The sequence below is a fragment of the Oncorhynchus tshawytscha genome, unplaced genomic scaffold, assembly GCF_018296145.1.
Source record: "Oncorhynchus tshawytscha isolate Ot180627B unplaced genomic scaffold, Otsh_v2.0 Un_scaffold_7692_pilon_pilon, whole genome shotgun sequence".
NCBI lineage: Eukaryota > Metazoa > Chordata > Actinopteri > Salmoniformes > Salmonidae > Oncorhynchus > Oncorhynchus tshawytscha.
The window spans coordinates 34,073-51,550 of NW_024609664.1; the positions used below are offsets into that span (position 1 = coordinate 34,073).

Here is a 17,478-nt window from a genome sequence, read left to right on the forward strand (position 1 = left end):
GGAGGACACATGACTCTCAACCTTCGTCTCACCCGAGCCCGTACGGGAGTTGTAGCGATGAGACAAGATAGTAGCTACTAAACAATTGGATACCACGAAAAAGGGGGTAAAATAAAAAATAAAAAAGGTGGACTGTATAATTTATTGCAACGGTCATAAACTACACAGCACAAACTGAAAATAAATCAGAGACAATTGGCATCATTGTAAGTGCAGCTGAACGCTCTTTGGGACTTAAGAGTCCTGTTGAAGAATGTTCCGCCCTGGACTATGACTGGATGTGGTTTTTTAATGGGTCTATTTTTGTATAGTTTTTTTTTCATTGTGCCCCTCTAATGAGGGACTGATTTAGACCTGGGACACTTGGTGTGTGCAATTAATTATCAGGAAGAACAGCAAACCAACAGGCTCCAGACCTCGTAGGCTTAGAGTTGAGTACCCCTGCTATTGCGTATGATGTCGTTTCCTCCACCCTCCCCAAAATTATTTTTATTTCGTTCACTACCCTGTACAGTAGGTGGCAGCAATATATATTAAAGTCTATTGGGTAGCCTAGTGGTTAGAGAGTTGGACTAGTAACCGGAAGGTTGCAAGTTCAAATCTCCGAGCTGACAAGGTACAAATCTGTCGTTCCTGAACAAGGCAGTTAACCCACTGTTAAAAAAACTCAGAACAAGGATACCGGAAATGACGGCATCAAACTGCTGCCATCAAAACAGACTGGGTTGAAAGCAAGACTTATCTAAACCATCTTTGGTCAAAAGGTAAACAAGAGAACACGTCGGAGGGAAACTTCACACAGACGATATGATTAAAAGCATCCAGGTAGATCATAAATGCACATCTAGCCAAATTATAACCGCTTTGTAGCATGGATCGCTAGCTTATCTAGCTAGTTAACTGTTGTAACGTATTTGTTCAAACGTTAGCTATATCAGAACGGTTTATATAGACCTGTAAAGGCCAAAATCATACGATAAGTGTTTAAGCACGAATATAATGCAGAATGAGAAAAGACGGGCTGCGAGCGTCACTCTTTTTCCCCTCGCGTCTACACGGATCAATGCTGGTAAAAATGAATGGTTAAATTGCCAGAAAATATATATTTTTTGTGTATATAGTGGTTCCATCGAAATGCATGGTACAGTGTAGCTTTGGGACACAACATCGGGGGTCTGTATTGGTTGGACTCCCTGAGTTGTGCATATAGTAGTTCTGGTGGCTGGCCCTACCACAATATAGCCGGCTACACAAAAGCATACGTGTAATCTCTAGGAACTCTTATTTACCAGACGTAAATTGAAATGTGACCCTCACCATCAAATAAACGTCTGAATCCAAACTTTGTCCGAACCGCACCGTATCTCTGCTCTGTAGACGTGCGTGGTCTAATGACAACCCGCTGTCTAACTCAACATGGTGCTGTTCTGACAAAAGTTGGATACAGACGTTAATTCGATAGAGAGGGTCACGTTTAACTTTACATTCGGGAAATAGTTCCTAGAGATTATACATGCATAAGCCTTTGTTGACAGAAAACGTTTTTTGTTGTTGTTGCTGAAGCCGGCTATATTGTGGTACCTTATGTTCTGTTGCCAACCACCAGAATGATGCAGCCAATGAGTCCAACCAATACAGAAAGCTAGGTAAAGTGATATTTAATGGAATCAAACGGGTTATCCTCATCAGCTGTGATAACCGTTGATCTCAGGCAGCTGCATAGCAGGAGATTTATCCACCAAACCTTTTTTTTTTTATGGTCGATACTTTCTTCGTTCTTGATTAGGAGAGGCACCATTCTCTTATTAAATGTATGTGTCCAGTTGCAGCGAGAACGATTGAATTCACAAGATGCTCCCGTTATTAAATACATGTCGTGCTCCATGATGTATTCGCCGCCATCTTTTCTATCTCTGATCTGCTCTCATTGGTCGAGCCAGGTGGGTGTCATTCAAAGTGACGCTTGATTGGTGGATTAGTTAACGAGCCAGGTGGGTGTCCACCAATCAAGCGTGTACACTGACCTGACTCTGATCAATGAGGGATGAGGAATAGACAAGATGGCTACGTTTACATTGTTGGATTACTTCTTGGAACAAAATATTTAATTTAATATCTAAGTGTTTTCTAAATTCAAACGTTACCCCAGCAACTGGACACATACGCTTATAAGACAACTGTGTCTCTCCTATTCTGACCAAACAGGACGCGCGCATGTTGATTTTGGTACCCCTACACCAGACACGATCAGGACACGCAGATTGAAATATGAAAACAAACTCTGAACCAATTATATTAATTTGGGGACAGGTCGAAAAGCATTTTAATCATTTATGGCATTTTAGCTAGCTAGCTTGCAGTTGCTAGCTAATTTGTCCTATTTAGTTAGCTTGCTGTTTCTAGCTCATTTGTCCTGGGATATAAACATTGGGTTGTTTATTTTACCTGAAATGCACAAGGTCCTCTACTCTGACAATTAATCCACAGATAAAACGGTCAACGGAATTCCTTTCTCCTCCTTCCTAAAGGCCCCTCCTCCTTCCTAAAGGCTTTTTCTTCTTTGGACTTTATATGGCGGTTGGCAATCAACTTTACAGCCTTACTACAACCTCCCGGAGTGTGGACCTCAGTTCATCTTTCAATCAACCACGTGTGTATATGCTAAAAACCAATAAGGAAGGGGAGGCAGGTGTTTAGAGCGTTGAGCCAGTAACCTGAAAGGCTGCCGGATCGAATCCCTGAGCTGACAAGGTCAAAAACTGTCGTTCTGCCCCTGAACAAGACAGTTAACCCACTGTTCCTAGGCCGTCGTTGTAAATAAGAATTTGTTCTTAACTGACTCGCCTTGTTAAATAAAGGTGAAATAGGATTCTCGCGTCTGGTTTGGTCAGCATGTCGTCGAGCAGGAAGAAAGTATCGCCAAGGAAAGGATGATGGAAGAATCTCCTGCTATGAAGCTGCCTGTTATCAACGGTTATCACAGCTAATGAGGATAAACCGGTTGATTCAACTGTTCCTAGGCGGTCATTGTACATAAGAATTTGTTCTTAACTGACTTGCCTAGTTAAATAAAGGTTAAATAAGCTAAGGTTTGTCAGTCAAATAGGCTACACATTTGAAAACAATGAAAGCCTGTGTTGATTTGGATCATAAGAATGACTGGAAGTCTAAGGAAACCGTTTCTGTAGACTTCGTCATTGCGCTAACGCTAGTTAGCATTGGCTCGCGAAACTATGTCTCTAACTGATTTCATACAGGACGGCGGAGACTTAAACATGGCCATTTACCTCTGGGGAAGTAAAGAAACTCATTGCCAAAATCCTGAACTGTTCCTTTAAATATCAGCTAATGAGGACATGAAGTTACAGATGAGTGTTTTAAATATCAGCTAATGAGGACATGAAGTTACAGATGAGTGTTTTAAATATCAGCTAATGAGGACATGAAGTTACAGATGAGTGTTTTAAATATCAGCTAATGAGGACATGAAATTACAGATGAGTGTTTTAAATATCAGCTAATGAGGACATGAAGTTACAGATGAGTGTTTTAAATATCAGCTAATGAGGACATGAAGTTACAGATGAGTGTTTTGATGTATACATCTTTTTTTACAGGTTCTCTAAAGTCCTGCCATTGACTGCATTGTCGTTGTTGCCACACGAGCAGAACAATATGAATCCACTCAGTTCAGAGAAGGAAACATTGATTGATGACATTGAACAGAGTTTATTCACGTTAACCGTGGACAATTTACGGTACCTGTGTGAACGTCATGGCAAAGATGGATCTGAAATTAAAGGGATGAATCATCGCTTATTAAGGCGTAAAGTCATGGAGGAAATGTGGGACAATACGGAGTCAATGAAATCAGAGGAGCAGGGAATGTCTTGGTTACTCCATCTGAAAGAGGACATCAGAAGGATGCTGGAGGATGCTAGTGGGGCACCAATTAGTCCCAGCCAGTCTGATGATGATGATGATGATGATGCTGTAGACTATGATGAAGAATGCGACAAGGAGGACGGCGATTGGTTGCCTAGCAACGGACTGAAGGCGGAACACTTGAGTTCCAGCCGATCCGATGATGACGCTGCAGACTGCGACAAAGACTGGGATGTGGAGGACAAGGATTGGTTGGCTAGCGATGGGCTGGAGGCAGAGTCAGATCCAGAGAGGCACACTCCAGAGCAGAGAGTAAGAGACACAAGTATTTATTTTTCATAAAATGTGTGTTTTAGTCTTTCCTTAATAAATCTCATCCTTGATTCCTTGTCTTGATATCGCAGGTGCAGCGAAATACTTGTGTTCCCTAAGCTCCAACAGTAATAATATATGAAAAATAATTAAGAAATTAAGAAATATCAGAACGTGCAATGTCAGATGCAGTCTTTTCCCTTCATCACCCCCAATATGTCAGAATATGTCAGAAATAACACCTCCAATATGTCAGAAATAACACCCCCAATATGTCAGAAACAACACCCCCAATATGTCAGAAATAACACCCCCAATATGTCAGAAATAACACCCCCAATATGTCAGAAATAACACCCCCAATATGTCAGAAATAACACCCCAATATGTCAGAAATAACACCCCCAATATGTCAGAAATAACACCCCCAATATGTCAGAAATAACACCCCCAATATGTCATATGTCAGAATATGTCAGAAATAACACCCCCAATATGTCAGAATATGTCAGAAATAACACCCCCAATATGTCAGAAATAACACCCCCAGTATGTCAGAAATAACACCCCCCAAAAATACTGCAAAGTTGGCTAGTAGCTAGAAACGAGGCAACTGTGTCTGTCGGCCATCTTGTCCTCCTCCTTCTATAAATGTATTGGAGGAAAAGATTCCAGGTTTCTCCTCTTGGACTTTATCCTCCAATGTTTTTTAATAAAGGATGAGCAGAGTCAAGGGAAAGACACGTAGGAGAATGTTTCCCACCCTGATTTGTTCTCTCTCTATTCTTTTATGATTTCCAGAACAAGCTTCCTACGTCACCCTCCGCCCTCCTGAAGCCCCCAGGTCGTGCCTCTCCCAGTAGCGTATTACTGCTGGGTCTGAAGAGGGTGTCCGTGCGGCTGGCCGACTGCAGGAAGACACCGGGGCAGAGTAGCCATATAATACATAAGACAACACAGACGGGAGAGAAACCCCACAGCTGGTCTAATGCTGAACAACACAAAACCCTCTCAGGAGACAGGCCTGGCTCCCACATCTGTGATCACTGTGGGAAGAATTTTACCACAGCAAGAAGTCTACAACTACACCTACAGAACCTGAAGAGATTCAGTGACACCATCACTGCAGAGAAACCACACGTGTGCTCTACATGCGGAAAGGGATTCAGTGAGGCTGGCAGTCTTAAGAGACACCTGAGAACTCACACTGGGGAGAAACCATATGTTTGCCATCATTGTGGGAAGGCTTGGAGTGATTCTGGAAACTTAAGGAGACACACGAGAAAAACTCACCCAGGAGAGAAGGTCGTTGTGAAGAGCGTCCTTACGGGAGAGAAACCATACCATTGCTCCTCTGACGCCTGTGGGATGAGCTTCGTTACCTCACGCAAACGCAGAGTACACCAGAGAAAACACACAAGAGAGAAGCTTTGCAGCACGCCTAATGCTAAGCAACGTAAGGAACCCCTCTCAGGAGATGGCTCCCATATCTGTGATCATTGTGGGAAGAGTTTTATCACAGCACGCAGTCTAAAACGACACTTACAGTACCTGAAGAGATACAGAGATAACTTGACTGGAGAGAAACCACACGTGTGCTCTACATGCGGAAAGGGATTCAGTGAGGCTGGCAGTCTTAAGAGACACCTGAGAACTCACACTGGGGAGAAACCGTACGTCTGCCATCATTGTGGGAAGAACTACAATGATTCTGGAAACTTGCAGAGACACATCAGGACTCACACAGGTGAGAAACCTTACCACTGCTCGGAATGTGGTAGGAATTTTCGTGAAAAAATAAGCCTTGTACATCACCGGGAAGTTGTTCACACAGAACACCCTCACCGCTGTGGTCACTGTATGAAGAGCTTCGTGAGTGAATCTAAACTGGAATCGCACATGCAAACCCGGCATCCGCCAAATGATCCTCTGAAAAAGCCACACGTGTGCTCTGAATGTGGAAGGGGTTTCGGTGAGGCCGGTAGTCTTAAAAGACACGTGAGAATCCATACCGGGGAGAAACCGTACGTCTGCCCTCGTTGCGGTAAGGATTTTACTCAATCTGGACTCTTACAGAGACACATGAGAACTCACACGGGAGAGACACCTTACCACTGCTCAGTGTGCGGGATGAAGTTTTGCCATACAATCTCGCTAAAGCAGCACCACCTGAAGAACCACAAGGGGGAGACACTGGGTCCCGTCCGTATGCACCAAGGCCCTCTTCCATGCCCCCACTGTGGGGAGAAGTTCTCTACCAAGGCTCTTCTGAAGGATCACATGCAGAAGACCCACAACAGCCGTGTCCACTGCCCACAGTGCGACAAGACCTTCACCACTAAAGGTAGTTTACAAGTCCACCAGAGGAAGCACACTGGAGAGAGGCCTTACCTTTGCCCTCAGTGTGGGAAGAGTTTCTCCCTGACAGGGAGTTTAAAACTTCATCTCCGGATTCATGCGGGTGAGAAACCTTACTGCTGTACTTACTGTGACAAGAGCTTCACAAGTAAGAGCCACTGCATTCTACACCTGCGAATCCACACTGGAGAGAAACCGTACCAATGCCCTGACTGCGGGAGGAGGTTTCGTGATGGGAATGTCTTGAAAAACCACCGGCGGACCCACACAGGAGAGAAACCGTTCCAGTGCCACGTGTGTGATAAAGCCTTCGCCCAGTGGAGCAGTCTGAAGAAACATCAGGACACACACAGGCTAACACAGCCTGTCTCTGTCCCAAGACTCCCTAATCCCTACCCACCACCCAATCAGCATGTCCCTTATCCCTACCCATCACAGACTCAATGGTAACCTGGTTTATCACCTGTCCAATCCCTTATAGAGGGATTCCTTACTATACCCAGACAGAAAAATACCAAGATTTGGGGGAAATTCACAAAATATAATCCATAGAATAGAATAATATTCTTCCTAATATTGAGTTGCACCCCATTTTTCCCTCAGAACATCCTCAGTTTGTTGGGACATGGACTCTACAAGGTGTGGAAAGCATTCCACAGGGATGCTGGCCCATGTTGACTCCAATGCTTTCCACGGTTGTGTCCAGTTGGCTGGATGTCCTTTGGTTGGTGGACCATTCTTGATATGCACAGGAAGCTGTTGAGCATGACACACCCAGAAGCGTTGCAGGTCTTGACAATAGGTGTAGCCTGACTCCTATTACCTACTCCGTTCTTCAATCTTTTCTTCTTGCCCATTTACCAGCTGAATGGCACACATACATACATGTCTCAAGGCTTAAAAATCCTTCTTTAACCCGTCTCTTCCCCTTCAGCTACACTGATTTTAAAGTGGCTTTAACAAGTGACATCAACAATGGATCATAGCTTTCACCTGGTCAGTCTGTCATGGATAGAGCAGGTGTTTAATATTACTTTTTTTTTTTCTTCCCCCAATCACAGCCAGATGTGATGCAGCCTGGATTTGAACCAGGTACTGCAGTGACTCCTCTTGCACTGAGATGCAGTGTCTTAGACCACTGAGCCACTCGGGAGCCCATGTTTCATCAAATGGGCTTAACTTTAAAACTAGGAGAGCTTCCACTCTGGAACTTTGATATGCTTATAGAGTATATTATGTACAACTATATAAATATATATACACTACGTTTCAAAAGTTTGGGGTCACTTAGAAATGTCCTTGTTTAAAAAAAAAATTAAAAGCACAATGTTTGTCCATTAAAATAACATCAAATTGATCAGAAATACAGTGTAGACATTGTTGATGTTGGATATGACTATTATAGCTGGAAACGGCTGATTTTTAATGGAATATCTACCTCGGTGTACACAGGCCCATTATCAGCAATCATCACTCCTGTGTTCCAATGGCACATTGTGTTAGATAATCAAAGTTTATCATTTTAAAAGGCTAATTGATCATTAGAAAACCCTTTTGCAATTATGTTAGCACAGCTGAAAAGGGTTGATCTGATTAAAGAAGCAATAAAACTGGCCTCCTTTAGACTCGTTGAGTATCTGGGGCATCAGCATTTGTGGGTTTGATTACAGGCTCAAAATGGCCAGAAACAAAGAACTTTCTTCTTAGACTCATTCTTGTCTATTCTTGTTCTGAGAAATGAAGGCTATTCCATGCGAGAAATTACCAAGAATCTGAAGATCTCGTACAACACTGTACTACTCCATTCACAGAACAGCGCAAACTGGCCTAACCAGAATAGAAAGGAGTGGGAGGACCCGGTGCACAACTGAGCAAGAGGACAAGTACATTAGAGTGTCTAGTTTGAGAAACAGATGCCTCACAAGTCCTCAACTGGCAGCTTCATTAAACAGTACCCGCAAAACACCAGTCTCAATGTCAACAGTGAAGAGGCGACTCTGGGATGCTGGCCTTCTAGGCAGAGTTCCTCTGTCCAGTGTCTGTGTTCTTTTGCCCATCTTAATCTTTTATTTGTATTGGCCAGTCTGATATATGGCTTTTTTTCTTTGCAACTCTGCCTAGAAGGCCAGCCAAAAACAAGGACATTTCTAAGTGACCCCAAACTTTTGAACTGTGATGTGTGTGTGTGATGTGTGATGTGTATGTGATGTGTGTGATGTGTGTATGTATGATATATATATATATACATACACATCACATACACACATCACACACACACACATACACATATATATATATATATATATATATATAAATTGGCAAATCCCCCCCAAAAAAAATGTTGTTGCTTTGTAGCACTTACAGATGAAACATGGAGTTTTAAATTAGGCCTGGGTAAGGCCAAAATATAAACGTTGATCAGTTATTTCTCAATGATGCTTTTAGAGATGAATCTCAAACATAGGTAAACAATCCTTCCTCCAAATGACCATTCTATGGATGACATTTTGTTACAACCCCCAAAACCCCACTTGGACACACACCGGTTGAATAAACGTTGTTTCTACGTCATTTCAATGACAATTACATTGAACCAACGTGGAAAAGAATTAGAATGGATGTCTGCGTCCAGTCGTCGTTGTTGTTGTTGTTGTCTGTGTTTCATGAGCAATCACTCTATATATCTGGTTACTAACTGATGCAAATAGATTGGGAGGAAGCATTTCCTGAAGTACTGGAACACTGCCTTTGACTCTGTCCAAAATGGCGCTCTCTGTACGATAGAGGGCACTAATTATGACCAGAGCCTAATGCCCTACACTCTGTACGATAGAGGGCACTAATTATGACCAGAGCCTAATGCCCTACACTCTGTATGATAGAGGGCACTAATTATGACCAGAGCCTAATGCCCTACACTCTGTACGATAGAGGGCACTAATTATGACCAGAGCCTAATGCCCTACACTGTACGGTAGAGGGCACTAATTATGACCAGAGCCTAATGCCCTACACTCTGTACGATAGAGGGCACTAATTATGACCAGAGCCTAATGCCCTACACTCTGTACGATAGAGGGCACTAATTATGACCAGAGCCTAATGCCCTACACTCTGTACGGTAGAGGGCACTAATTATGACCAGAGCCTAATGCCCTACACTGTACGATAGAGGGCACTAATTATGACCAGAGCCTAATGCCCTACACTCTGTACGATAGAGGGCACTAATTATGACCAGAGCCTAATGCCCTACACTCTGTACGATAGAGGGCACTAATTATGACCAGAGCCTAATGCCCTACACTCTGTACGATAGAGGGCACTAATTATGACCAGAGCCTAATGCCCTACACTCTGTACGATAGAGGGCACTAATTATGACCAGAGCCTAATGCCCTACACTCTGTACGATAGAGGGCACTAATTATGACCAGAGCCTCCATATTTATTAAACAAAACGTAAACACGACTAAACACGACTAAACACTAAACACTACAAAACAATAAACGTAATGAAAACCGAAAACAGCCTATCTAGTGCAAACTAACAGAGAGTACAAGTAAGACACTAAGGACAATCACCCACGACAAACTCAAAGAATATGGCTGCCTAAATATGGTTCCCAATCAGAGACAACGATAAACACCTGCCTCTGATTGAGAACCACTCCAGACAGCCATAGACTTTGCTAGACAACCCACTAAGCTACAATCCCAATACCACCACCAAAACCCCAAGACAAACACACCACAATTACAAAAACCCCATGCCACACCCTGGCCTGACCAAATACATAAAGATAAACACAAAATACTTTGACCAGGGCATGACAGAACCCCCCCCCCTAAGGTGCGGACTCCCGAACGCACCTCAAAACAATAGGGAGGGTCCGGGTGGGCGTCTGTCCATGGTGGCGGCTCCGGCGCGGGACGTGGACCCCACTCATTTAATGTCTTAGTCCCCTCTCCCTTCGTCCCTGGATAGTCCACCCTCGCCGCCGACCATGGCCTAGTAGTCCTCACCCAGAACCCCACTGGACTGAGGAGCAGATCGGGACTGAAGGACAGCTCGGGACTGAGGCAGCTCGGGACTGAGGGGAAGCTCGGGAGTGAGAGGAAGCTCGGGAGTGAGAGGAAGCTCAGGAGTGAGAGGAAGCTCAGGAGTGAGAGGAAGCTCAGGAGTGAGAGGAAGCTCAGGAGTGAGAGGAAGCTCAGGCAGGTAGATAGATCTACCAGCTCCTGGCTGGCTGGTGGTTTCAGCAGATCCTGGCTGACTGGCAGATCTGGAAGATCCTGGCTGACTGGCAGATCTGGAAGAGTCTGGTTGACTGGCAGATCTGGAAGAGTCTGGTTGACTGGCAGATCTGGAAGAGTCTGGTTGACTGGCAGATCTGGAAGAGTCTGGTTGACTGGCAGATCTGGAAGAGTCTGGTTGACTGGCAGATCTGGAAGAGTCTGGCTGACTGGCGGATCCTGGCCGACTGGCAGATCCTGGCCGACTGGCACTACTGGCAGATCCTGGCCGACTGGCACTTCTGGCGGATCCTGGCTGACTGGCACTTCTGGCGGATCCTGGAAGACTGGTGGATCCTGGCTGACTGGTGGATCCTGGCAGACTGGCGAATCCTGGCTGACTGGCGGATCTAACTGATCCTGACAGACTGGCGACGCTGGGCAGACTGGCGGCGCTGGGCAGACTGGCGGCGCTGGGCAGACTGGCGGCGCTGGGCAGACTGGCGACGCTGGGCAGACTGGCGACGCTGGGCAGACTGGCGACGCTGGGCAGACTGGCGATGCTGGGCAGACTGACGCTGGGCAGACTGGCGACGCTGGGCAGACTGGTGACGCTGGGCAGACTGGGAGCACTGGCGGCGCTGGGCAGACTGGCGGCGCTGGGCAGACTGGCGGCACTGGCGGCGCTGGGCAGACTGGCGGCTCCTTGCAGACTGACAGCTCCTTGCAGACTGACATCTCCTTGCAGACTGGCAGCTCCTTGCAGACTGACAGCTCCTTGCAGACTGACAGCTCCTTGCAGACTGACAGCACTGGCTGCTTCATGTAGACTGACAGCTCTGGCTGCTCCTTGCAGACTGGCAGCTCCATGCAGACTGGCAGCTCTGGCTGCTCCATGCAGACTGACAGCTCTGGCTGCTTCATGCAGACTGGCAGCTCTGGCTGCTCCATGCAGACTGGCAGCTCTGGCTGCTCCATGCAGACTGGCAGCTCTGGCTGCTCCATGCAGACTGACAGCTCTGGCTGCTCCATGCAGACTGGCTGCTTCATGCAGACTGGCAGCTCTGGCTGCTCCATGCAGAATGACAGCTCTGGCTGCTCCATGCAGAATGACAGCTCTGGCTGCTCCTTGCAGACTGGCAGCTCTGGCTGCTCCATGCAGACTGACAGCTCTGGCTGCTCCATGCAGACTGACATCTCTGGCTGCTCCATGCAGACTGACAGCTCTGGCTGCTCCATGCAGACTGACAGCTCTGGCTGCTCCATGCAGACTGACAGCTCTGGCTGCTCCATGCAGACTGACAGCTCTGGCTGCTCCATGCAGACTGACAGCTCTGGCTGCTCCATGCAGACTGACAGCTCTGGCTGCTCTATGCGGACTGACAGCTCTGGCTGCTCCATGCAGGCTGGCAGCTCTGGCTTCTCCATGCAGGCTGGCAGCTCTGGCTGCGCTGAACAGGCGGGAGACTCCGGCAGCGTAGGAGAGGAGAAAGGCTCTGGCTGCGCTAAACAGGCGGGAGGCTCCGGCAGCGCTGTAGAGGAGGAAGGCTCTGGCTGCGCTGAACAGGCGGGAGGATCCGGCAGCGCTGTAGAGGAGAAAGGCTCTGGCTGCGCTAAACAGGCGGGAGACTCCAGCAGCGCAGGAGAGGAGAAAAGCGCTGGCTGCGCTGAACAGGCGAGGCACACTGAAGGCCTGGTGCATGGTGCTGGAACTGGTGGTACTGGATCGAGGACACGCACAGGAAGCCTGGTGCGGGGAGCTGCTACCGGAGGACTGGAGTGTGGAGGTGGCACAGGATGGGCTAGACCGTGAAGGCGTACTGGAGATCTTGAGAGCAGTGTTGGCACAGGATGTGCAAGGCTAGGGATGTGCACAGGAGGCCTGGTGCGTGAGGCTGGCACCAACTTCACCAGCCGACTAACACGCACCTCAGGACGAGTATGGAGCGCTAACCCAGGTGCCATCAAATCCCCAACACGTTCCGTCGGGCGAATTCCATGCAAAAAGCACCAACACAGCAACTCCCTCATTTCTCTCTCCTCCAATTTCCCCATTAACTCCTTCACAGTCTCTGGTTCTGGTCTCCTCCTTGGCTCCTCACGATAAACAGGGAGAGTTGGCTCAGGTCTGACTCCTGACTCTGCCACACTCTCCCTGAGCCCCCCAATAAATTTTGGGGCTGATTCTCAGGCTTCCATCCGCTACGCCGTGCTGCCTCCTCATATCTGCGCCTCTCAGCTTTCGCCGCCTCCAGTTCTTCCTTGGGGCGGCGATATTCTCCAGGCTGAGCCCAGGGTCCTTTACCGTCCAGTTCTTCCTCCCATGTCCATTTCTCCAGGTGGTGCAGCCTCTCCCACTGCAGCTGCTGCTGCTCCTGCTGCTGCTGCCTCTGTTGCCTCTCCTGTGGTTCCTGCCTGTTAACACGCTGCTTGGTCCGTTGGTGGTGGGTGATTCTGTAACGGTTTTCTAGTGGTGATGAAGGAGAGTCGGACCAAACTGCAGCGTGTCGATTGCGATCCATATTTATTAAACAAAACGTAAACACGACTAAACACTAAACACTACAAAACAATAAACGTAATGAAAACCGAAAACAGCCTATCTAGTGCAAACTAACAGAGAGTACAAGTAAGACACTAAGGACAATCACCCACGACAAACTCAAAGAATATGGCTGCCTAAATATGGTTCCCAATCAGAGACAACACCCTGGCCTGACCAAATACATAAAGATAAACACAAAATACTTTGACCAGGGCGTGACAATGCCCTACACTCTGTACGGTAGAGGGCACTAATTATGACCAGAGCCTAATGCCCTACAAGTTGTGCAAGACTTTTAACCATAGGGCTCAAACCAGGGCTCTGGTCAACATTAGTGCACTCTATAGGGACAAAGGTGCCATTTGGCACTCAGGACATCTCAAACCCTTACCTACTACGTCCCCCTGGCCCATCCCCCTTCTATGTTGGCCAGATCTCGGGAGGGATTTGGAACCTGATGAGGTAATAAAAGAGGAAACAGATGGGAGACTGAATAGAACTCTAACAACTGACTTCCTCAAAGTATTGGGTCTGGTGTGTCCTGATTTCTGGGGTTTTGAAATACTTTCATGCAGACTTACCTCCTTCACCAGAGATTGAATTGAGACATCCCACTCCCAAATGTTTCCGTTTCAATGGAAGTCAATGAACTAAGTAGTCCAGACTCACATTTGGTGTCTATTGGAGAGCCACCCACTTAAATAGACAATGGTTAAACGGCTTGAGTCGTTCATCTTACATTTATCCGCCATCTTTGCCTTGACCAGTTCATTCTAAATGACAAATGTGGGTCAAATTGTATGTTGTGGTGTTTGTAATTTAAAACATTCTGCTTTATTCAGATACGTGGTTGTGTCCAACTACAAAGCTGTGGAACTGCAGAGGGGCCACGATTCATTAACACCACTAAAGAAATGCTAGTTCATTTTTTTTTTTTTAGGGGGGGTTAATAACATTTATAAACACCACCAGCGATTTATAATTTAACACATTTTTGTGAGAAATAAAAATGTTTAAAAAAAATATGATTGTGAGAGAAAAAAACACCGTAACTCCAAACCCAGACTGAGGCTGTTTTCTGTTTAACTGTACAGTTTTTTTATGATTATCTAGACAACTCCCTAGCAACCATTAGTCCTGTCAATTGTAAATCTAAGATGTAGACTACATTGCAACACCCTATCTACAGCTTAGTATATATTTAAGCAGTAAGGCACGAGGGGGAGGGGGGGTGGTATATTGCTAATATACCACGAACTAAGACTTGATGCAAAAGCGGAGTGCCTGGATACAGTCCTTAGCGGAGGTTATATTGGCCATATACCACAAACCCCCGAGGTGCCTTATTGCTATTATAAACTGGTTACCAACGTACTTAGAGCAGTAAAAATACATGTTTTGTCATACCTGTGGTTTATGGTTTGATATACCACGGCTGTCAGCCAATCAGTATTCAGGGCTCGAACCACCCAGTTTATAAATATTGATATCACACTGGCTGTAATTATGACACGGTATATTCATGAGTCTTTAGTTTAAGGCATGAGTAAGAGAGACCTGGGTTAACGCATGACGGTGTCTTCTCAGTTTCTCCATGCTCGCCACCGGGTCTGCGTCACGCCAAACGCCACAGGGTCTGCGTCACGCCAAACGCCACCGGGTCTGCGTCACACCAAACGCCACCGGGTCTGCGTCACGCCAAACGCCACCGGGTCTGCATCACGCCAAACGATGGGCGTCACAGACACAGGGAATCTTCCATTTCAGTTGCTTCACCTCAACACTTAACGCCACCCCAGTAACCACTCCTTTCAAAGGCACCCTGCCCCGGAGAGCAAGGTAAGTCACAGGTCTTGTCCCGAGCGCATGACGCGGAGCACCTTTACCTTCTGGGCGGAAGAAACACAGGAAATCATCAGAAGTCCACTTCTAGCTACCTTCATTGATTTAACAGTACCCAAATGATTTGTATGCGTTATGTGCGTTTTGCAACCCCGACATTCCGACCTGAAGATCACTGACATCATGATTTGAGCTCGTATTTTCCCAGTTGTTTTGAACGTGACATGGGAACTCTGGCGGGGGGAAAAAGGTAACATCATGACGTCAGTGATCTTCAGGTCGGAAAGTCTGAGCTCTAAGAGGAGGCCCAAGTTTCCGATTTGGAATTCCAAGTTGGATGACCATTCAAAGTGATTTTTCCCAGTTGTCTTGAACGCACTGAAGTCGGAGGTCGGAGATTCCTGAGTTCCCAGTTGTCTTGAATGCAGCATGAGCCCATGTCGTCAACCAAGTGCACCTGTATGTGTGGTATCAATGAAATAGATTAAACTGCCTGTTATCTTTCCAAGGAAATTAACTTAAATATGATTAGACTATAGTTTACAACAATGCCCGGAAATGAATATTGATCACCAATATTTGCTCAGAGATGCCGAAATATAACATTCAATATAAATACCAATGGCCTAATACAATGGGCCACATGAGAATCTCTGGTATTTTTACCTATTTAGGTTACTTCTGCACATTTTGATAATGCCTATGGACAGGATTTTTTTATTTATTTCACCTTTATTTAACCAGGTAGGCCCAGTTGATAACAAGATCTCATTTACAACTGCGACCTGGCCAAGATAAAGCAAAGCAGTGTGACACAAACAACAACACAGAGTTACACATGGAATAAACAAAACGTACAGTCAATAACACAATAGAAAAGTCTACATACAGTGAGTGCAAATGAAGTAAGATTAGGATTGGGGTTGGGCGGATTACTTGAAAAATGTAACCTGTTACTGATTACAGTTACATGAAAAATGAAGTAATTGTTAACGTAATCCTCTGGATTACTCTAAATGAGTAACGTAATCTGATTACAATTGGATTACTTTCCCTTCTTAAACACCCAGATATATTTTTAAACGTTATAAAAACATTCACTTAATATAGTGTAACAGTATAACTTTAGACCGTTCCCTCGCCCATACCTGGGCACGAACCAGGGACCCTCTGCACACATCAACAACAGTCACCCACGAGGCATCGTTACCCATCGCTCCACAAAAGCCGCGGGAACAACTAATTCAAGGTCTCAGAGCAAGTGACGTCACCGATTGAAACGCTATTTAGCGCGCACCGCCGCTAACTAAGCTAGCCGTTTCACATCCGTTACACTAGCATTTTGTTGTAGTTGTTGTAGTATTTCCACACTGGGGACTAGTGTGAGAGCATGGTCTAAAGATCCTGAAATTCACATGTTCTATTCTAAAAGCATAGTTACAGGGAGGACTCCATACTAACATTTACAATTGCTGGGGGGGGGTCAAGCAATAGAACAAATTAGTAGCCTCCTCATCTTATGGAGTCATTTGGAAGTGTTCTAGAATCGGCCTACTAGAATGTTGTGATGCAACAAATAAACGGTGTATTCTAACATCATGTCCAAGCACCAATGCATGATTCCAGAAATGTTTATGTGCAAACAACCTGTGATTAACATTCGTGTTTGTTTTGACAATTGAGCAATTGCTGCTATTATTATTTTGTTTTGTTTTTGTTCTTCAATAGAGATTAATTTTCCTACATATTTTTTTTAGCACTTATATCACATAGACTAATTCATTTGGGGCTAATCCACCACCTGAATAAGTGGTTAGCTGAATTGCTAACTCTAAATACAGCCTAATATCACTGATAGTTAGCCATGTAATTGATATCTAACATTTAGTGTATAGGCCTATGCACCCACCTTGAATGACCGACGTGAGTGCCCTTTGTTCATTATTAAATACAATTTCAGAACAGAAAGACATTTTCTCTCCAATAGAAACAACACTGGTTGATCCTTTTCTCTCCAATAGAAACAACACTGGTTGATCCTTTTCTCTCCAATAGAAACAACACTGGTTGATCCTTTTCTCTCCAATAGAAACAACACTGGTTGATCCTTTTCTCTCCAATAGAAACAACACTGGTTGATCCTTTTCTCTCCAATAGAAACAACACTGGTTGATCCTTTTCTCTCCAATAGAAACAACACTGGTTGATTGAGTGAGTGAAACTGCACTGCTTGAAAGACCTCTACTGAACCATCTTTGTGTGATATAACCCGGGATGAATTAAACTTGAATGAAAAAGCC

The 17,478-nt window shown here is 45.5% G+C and overlaps 1 protein-coding gene across 3 annotated transcripts; it reads left to right on the forward strand.

The window, feature by feature from the left end:
• The first annotated feature begins 681 nt into the window (after nucleotides 1-681).
• LOC112240720 (zinc finger protein 665) lies at nucleotides 682-7,527 on the forward strand. Of its 3 annotated transcripts, none has more exons than XM_042316718.1 (3): nucleotides 682-764; nucleotides 3,618-4,197; nucleotides 4,999-7,527. In XM_042316718.1, exons 2-3 carry the CDS (start codon nucleotides 3,676-3,678, stop codon nucleotides 7,003-7,005), a joined length of 2,529 nt encoding a protein of 842 aa, XP_042172652.1. In that variant the 5' UTR covers nucleotides 682-764; nucleotides 3,618-3,675; the 3' UTR covers nucleotides 7,006-7,527. The 3 variants fall into 3 exon arrangements, with proteins under 3 accessions (XP_042172652.1, XP_042172651.1, XP_042172653.1); XM_042316717.1 differs by having other exon boundaries at nucleotides 689-825; XM_042316719.1 differs by lacking the exon at nucleotides 682-764 and adding an exon at nucleotides 2,536-2,650.
• Nucleotides 7,528-17,478: the final 9,951 nt, after the last annotated feature.